The sequence below is a fragment of the Rhagoletis pomonella genome, unplaced genomic scaffold, assembly GCF_013731165.1.
Source record: "Rhagoletis pomonella isolate Grant_MI unplaced genomic scaffold, Rhpom_1.0 Rhpom_scaffold_00001, whole genome shotgun sequence".
In the NCBI taxonomy this organism is placed as follows: domain Eukaryota; kingdom Metazoa; phylum Arthropoda; class Insecta; order Diptera; family Tephritidae; genus Rhagoletis; species Rhagoletis pomonella.
Window position 1 is genome coordinate 2,666,060 of NW_023458555.1, and position 5,757 is coordinate 2,671,816.

At 42.3% G+C, this 5,757-nt stretch overlaps 2 protein-coding genes across 4 annotated transcripts in view; one reads left to right on the forward strand and one right to left on the reverse strand.

Annotated features, from left to right (window-relative positions):
- The first annotated feature begins 415 nt into the window (after positions 1-415).
- LOC118736345 (restin homolog) overlaps positions 416-5,757 on the forward strand; it is a 184,007-nt gene continuing 178,665 nt past the window's right edge. For all 3 annotated transcript variants that reach the window (XM_036466455.1, XM_036466441.1, XM_036466447.1), the window contains exons 1-2: positions 416-1,771; positions 1,837-2,083. In XM_036466455.1, the coding sequence (XP_036322348.1) occupies positions 966-1,771; positions 1,837-2,083 (1,053 nt within the window). In that variant the 5' untranslated portion in view covers positions 416-965. The remainder of the gene's footprint in view (positions 1,772-1,836; positions 2,084-5,757) is intronic.
- On the reverse strand, positions 3,490-5,623 carry LOC118736394. The gene is made up of 2 exons (XM_036466491.1): positions 5,352-5,623; positions 3,490-5,255 (listed from the first exon to the last, which is right to left on the reverse strand). The coding sequence occupies exons 1-2, from the start codon at positions 5,603-5,605 to the stop codon at positions 3,614-3,616; spliced, it is 1,896 nt and encodes a 631-aa protein (XP_036322384.1). The 5' UTR covers positions 5,606-5,623; the 3' UTR covers positions 3,490-3,613.

The following is a 5,757-nucleotide window of genomic DNA, read 5'->3' on the forward strand; positions in this document are numbered from 1 at the left end:
ATCGAGGAATAAGAACTCATACAAACCTAATGAATTCTCATAAATACATATATACATGTGTATTTACATAAATATATTTGTAATTTCAAAAAATGTTTGCCGACCATGTTCATGTACATAGGGCGTGAAACTATACGCGCATAGTCGCGTTCAAATTTAACGGGTTATTTATTTAGTAAATATCCGCCAAATGCTTTGATCGGTGAAGATCATTTGCTTCGCATAATTTATTTGTTGCATACTTTTCGGCAGACAGCAAAAATGTACTTGCTCAGCCGTGTAGATAAATTAACTACATACATACATACATCCTTAATCTTATTGAAAATTTTACCATCTTTCTACGAAAGTTTTTGAATATTTCATTAATAATTAAGTACTGAAATATATGTATCTCTCCTTTGTTACAGATAAAACGAGTCTGAGGAATCCCAAGAAGTGCCATTTAGAATTGTGAACGGATATTTGATTTAAAACCAAAGAAGACAACGTAAAAGCTGCAGAAAATTCTTTTTTACATTAAAGAGGAAGAAGGAGGCAAAAAAGCAAAGCTCCAAGCAACCTGAGAAAAAATCGAATAATATATATTTATTGAGGAATTAATTATACATACCTAACTCAATTAAAAAATAATTACAGAGTTAGAAGCACTCGCACTCGTACATACATATACACAAATAGGAGGTGACATTTATATATAGGTATTCACATACACGCACGCACTGCACCGGAAATTAATTTGTTACAAAAAATTGATCGCTAAAGCCGAGCAGCAGTATTTGCAGCCGCTAATTTAAAATAAAATAAAACTAAATTAAGAGCAACTTTCGAACGGGTCGGACTTACCATAATTTTAGAAAGTAGTATTGAATGCTAAAAACACACATATTTTTTAACGAAATTCATACAAAACACGAATTTAACTGTATAAAATTTGTATGAATTGATTAAATTAGAGAGTAAAAATGGCAGATAGATATACAAAAACGACCTCTAGCAGCGTGTTAGAAGGAAAGAATGACAAAAAGGGTGCTACACACACACCAGCGTCGTCCCAGTTGCCCAATGACGCCGCTGGTAGTAGCGCCAACCACAAAAATGTGCAAATCCTTACAAAGCTTGCCAACAGTTTGAGCGAAAGCTACCAACTGGTCAAGCAACGCCAACAAAAATACAACGAATTGAGCTCCAAAATGGGCGGCGTAGACGCGCCACAGCTCGTGAGCTATACCCAAGACTGTGATGATGCCGGCGCTGGCGAGTGGCAGGAAGTAAAGAATAAGCTAAAGCGCAAGAAGAAGCTTTCGGCTTCACTCACCTCCGTCAACGACTCGGTGAATCAGGAGAAGCGCACCCGCATCGAGGGCATACAGCTGAACTGCCGCGGCAAGTTGCACATCACCGAGCTGCCGGCACTAGTGCCGCAGTCAGCGACGCGCAGCTATGTCAATGTGGGCGTGGCACAACGCGCCGAACGCTGGGGTGGCGCAAAATCGAATGCGGCGGCCTCGAATGTTGCTGCCGCACCGACAACCAAACAGACAAACGCGTGCAATACAGCGCCGGCACCAGCGCCAGTGACGGCAGCGACTGGTTTAGTCACTGCTGCCGGCGTGAGCACAGCAGCGCCACCACCGCGCCTCAAGCGCAAACTGCAGGAAAATGTGCAGACAATACAAAAGCTTAATGCGCTCACAGAGCAGCTAAGGCTGGAAATCAACGAGCTGAAGTCCAGCTTGACGACCGAACGAGGCGCAGTGCGCGTGTTGCGGTAAGTACCTCCGGTTAAACTTGGCGGTGAATTTTGCGTTAAAATTTTTTAATTATCTTTAATAGCGCACAAAATGAGTCGGAGACTCGCAAATGGAAGAATGAGGTGAAGAGACTGCAAAATGCTGTAGAGCTTTTGAAGAAGAACAACACATTGCCGCTGGTCGGTGCGAAGAAGGCGACAGATGCCGGCAGCGAGAACTTGCCAAATGCTTCCACGACTGGCAATGTAACCAACTACGAAGTACAAAGACTGACAAATGAAGTTATTGCGCTGAAGGAAGCGAACAGAGCTTTAGAAGAGAAGAAAATGGTGAGTGCGATTTGTGTTAGTGCATGATTTCCTGGGTTTACTGCATGAATGTGAATTCTGAATGTTTTGTTCAATGCAATTTTTTAATGCTAAAATGGAGTTAAAAATAACTGTATTGTTATAATATATAAATGATTATAAGTAAAAGAGTAAGGAATAAACTCATGAGCGCAAAAAACGGAGATTCTTTTATCGAAAATTTGCCTAAAGTTTCGAACATGAAATTTTATATCGCATAATGTATTTGGTAAAAATGTAAATTATTAACCTCCCGGCTTGAGAGCTAAATACTGTAAAGAACTCTCAAGTAAAAGTTTATCTAACGAATCAGGTGATCAGGTGATTCACAATACGCCAAATCTTGGAAAAGACCCGCGAGAATAGGATCGACACACACCATCTATTTGTCGATTTTAAAGCCGCTTTCGAAAGCACAAAAAGAAAATCCCATTATGCCGCGTTGTCTGAATTTGGCTAGCACCATCAGCTCTGTCGGAATTGGGAAGGACCTCTCCGAGCTGTTTAGTACCAAACGAGGTTTCAGACAAGGTGGATCCTTTCGTGTGATTTCTTTAATCTGATGTTGGAGAAGATAATAAGAGCCGCAGAACTGCACCACTCAGGTAAATACCTTACAAGAGTGTACAATTGCTGGCGTATGCCGACGACATCGACATTATCGGTAAAACCAAGGGCTGCTCTTCCTTCTCGAGATTAGATAGAAACGCAAAGCGAATAGGTCTGGTGGTGAACGAGGACAAAACGAAGTATCCTCTGTCATCACATAAATAGTCAGAGCATAAGCGTCTTGGCACCCACCACGTCACTACTGAGAGTTAGAAGTTTGAAAGAGTAGACTACTTCGTTTATTTGGGAACCAGCATTAACACCAATAATAATGGCAGCCTTGAAATCCACGATATGGACATAGAGTAGCGATTTAAAATTCAGCATCTCCAATGGTTTGGCAATATCGTTCGAATGGGCAGAAACGCTTCAGCTGTGATAGTGTTCAACGCGGGTCGCGAGACCAGGCGGAGACGGACGTTGGCATTTACAACTGACGTCAGTTGGTACAGAAGAGAAACGACTGGCGTGCCATTTTGGACTCGACCAAAATCGCGCAGGCTATTACAGCGGAAATAAAGAAGAGGAAGAATATATTTCAATTCCCCCACAGTCGAATGCCTGAGACTAATAAATATTTTAATATGGGCCTTCAAGATTAGGGACTTATCGTCGGGATGAAAAAGAACTTTGTGGTCGTGGCGTTCATTTTGCCTCCAACTAAGAACTGATAGTTTTAGATTTAACTCAATTCAAATTATTTTATTTTAATACATATTTATGGCTTTGAAAATTTATTTGTATAAACGCAAAGTTTTTTTGTTTTTTTAATAAAAAAATAAATTATGCGATAAAACTGACCCATTGTTTGAAATTTCAATCCTGGGTACAAAATGAGCTGAAAAGATACTAATGTACCTACGTGGTATGTAGTCTATATAAAACCAACATCGTTGCAATTTCTTAGTTGTGTGCGCTCTTTGCTGGAGAATGTATAACACGCACTCTTGCTTTCTTCAAATCATATCCTGGGGAGCGGTGCTTAAAAATCTCCCACAGAAATGTCAGGAACGCCAGCTTTAGCCCCAAGAACAAGAGAAAGAAGGCTGCTTGAAAATGGAACAACTTTAGAACCACTGGATCATCATCGTTCATCGGATTGCGGATGTTCTTCTTTCCCGACTCTATGAATGCCGCATTCATGATACTCTCCCAATGAACTGCGTAGCCGAATTCGATCGAGCTGCGGATCAATCGGTTGATGAAGCCCAAATAGGGCGATCCATAGGGTACAATGTAGACGGCGTGAAAAGGCACCAGGCAAGTGGACATCACGTGGTAGAGCGGCCTGCCCCGATGTGAGTGCATGCGTGCGTTCGCATGGAACGTTGCAAAGTGAAATTTCTGCAGATAAGCGTACGATAGATTATTTTCTCGGACTTTCGCTACAATTTGCTCGTCGGGCGCAACGATTGATTTTCGCTTTATTGTGGCTTCATAAGGGTCACTTATATTGAGAAAACGCTCTAAATGCTTAGAGTGTCTGGAATATGTCAACATATCATACGGTGACTCAGCCAAATCCTTAATTGTATTAAGATCCGGCTGATATGTGCGAAAGACGAGACTGCTTGTGAGATTTCCCTTGAAAGCGTTGCAAATCAACATGCCATAGAAGAGCCAACAGAAGAGGAAGATACGCAGAGGGGTGCGTGCCGGAATACGTGTCAAGGGCATTGACAATGTGGTGGCGTACAGTTGAAGTAGATCGAAGTCACACTTGTGCAGACGCAGGTGCACCAAGTTGCAAAAGATATAGGCAAGCGGTATCGAGAGCAGTATCGTCAGCCACACCGGTATGGTGAATGAACGAAATAGGTTCCAGAATATAGTTGCAATCCTAGCTTTCGGCACCAACACACACAGGTCGTCACGGCTGTGCACGATCGTATATTCGACTTGTCGCGCAAATGTCGGCGCCGCTAGGAAACGTGTATTGAAGGCTACATCATCTAGCTCATGTGTGATCTCCTTGAAGCAAATATCGGCTCTTAGCATGAAGTTGCCAAATCTGCTGACGCGATGTATTACACGCGTGGCATTCAAGCGTTCGGCGATGAAAGCCGACATGAAACCATCGCTGCCGATAACCTTCTGGTCGTCGTCGTCGTCCTCGAAAATGGCTCGCACCTCATCCTGGTACAGACATACGCTCAACGGCTTGCCGCCCATATCCGGTAATTTTGGTGGGAAGAGGTCGTCTTTGCGCGGAAGCATGCCACTGCTTAGTTCCAATTTTATAAGAAATTCATCGGTAAATGGGTTGTATCTGTAAACATGCAGCTCATTGTTGCGTTGAAACATTATCACGACATTCAGAAACCAAATGTGCCAAAAAATCGCGAAGGTATGACGCAACCAAGCTTCGGTGACGGTCTCCGAATTGACGATTAGCATCATAACGTGCGAGAGGTGTTTCGCCGCAGAATATTTTTGTATAATTGATGGATCGATGCGCTGTGAAGCGTCGTGAAAGATCATTACCAGATATAACAGTATACCGTCGTTGTTGATGAGTTCCAATGGCTTAGTCTTTACGCGATTCCTATGCAGAAGAAACCACAACCATTATCAATGGATTAAATTGACTTAGACTGGATCGAATATGTTATCTTAAGGGATTTGTAATTTGTCTACCTACCTCAATGTTATGTACGAAGTACCACAATCACTTAAATCCCGCAGTATGTCACCCGAATAACCGGAAGAGGTCTTATTCTCGAAATACACATAGACGACTTTCGTATGGAAACTGCACAAAATGTCGCTGGCATTCTCAATTAGTGGCAAATCTATTGCAGAATTAACCGCAAGTAGACCTTCGGCCATCGACGGAGTTTTGGAAATCCAAACCGCGAAAATGCCGATGAGAGAATGCAGCAACGATAGTGGCATTGCGCCCAGACGAGTAGAAATATGCGGAGCAAATGTGGACGCTTAGTTGGTGGTCGATTGTTTTTATATGTAGATATAGACATATCCCAGCTGGTGACCAAAATGAAAATGCATTAATGGAATATTTTTCACAAATACACTTACACAAGAGC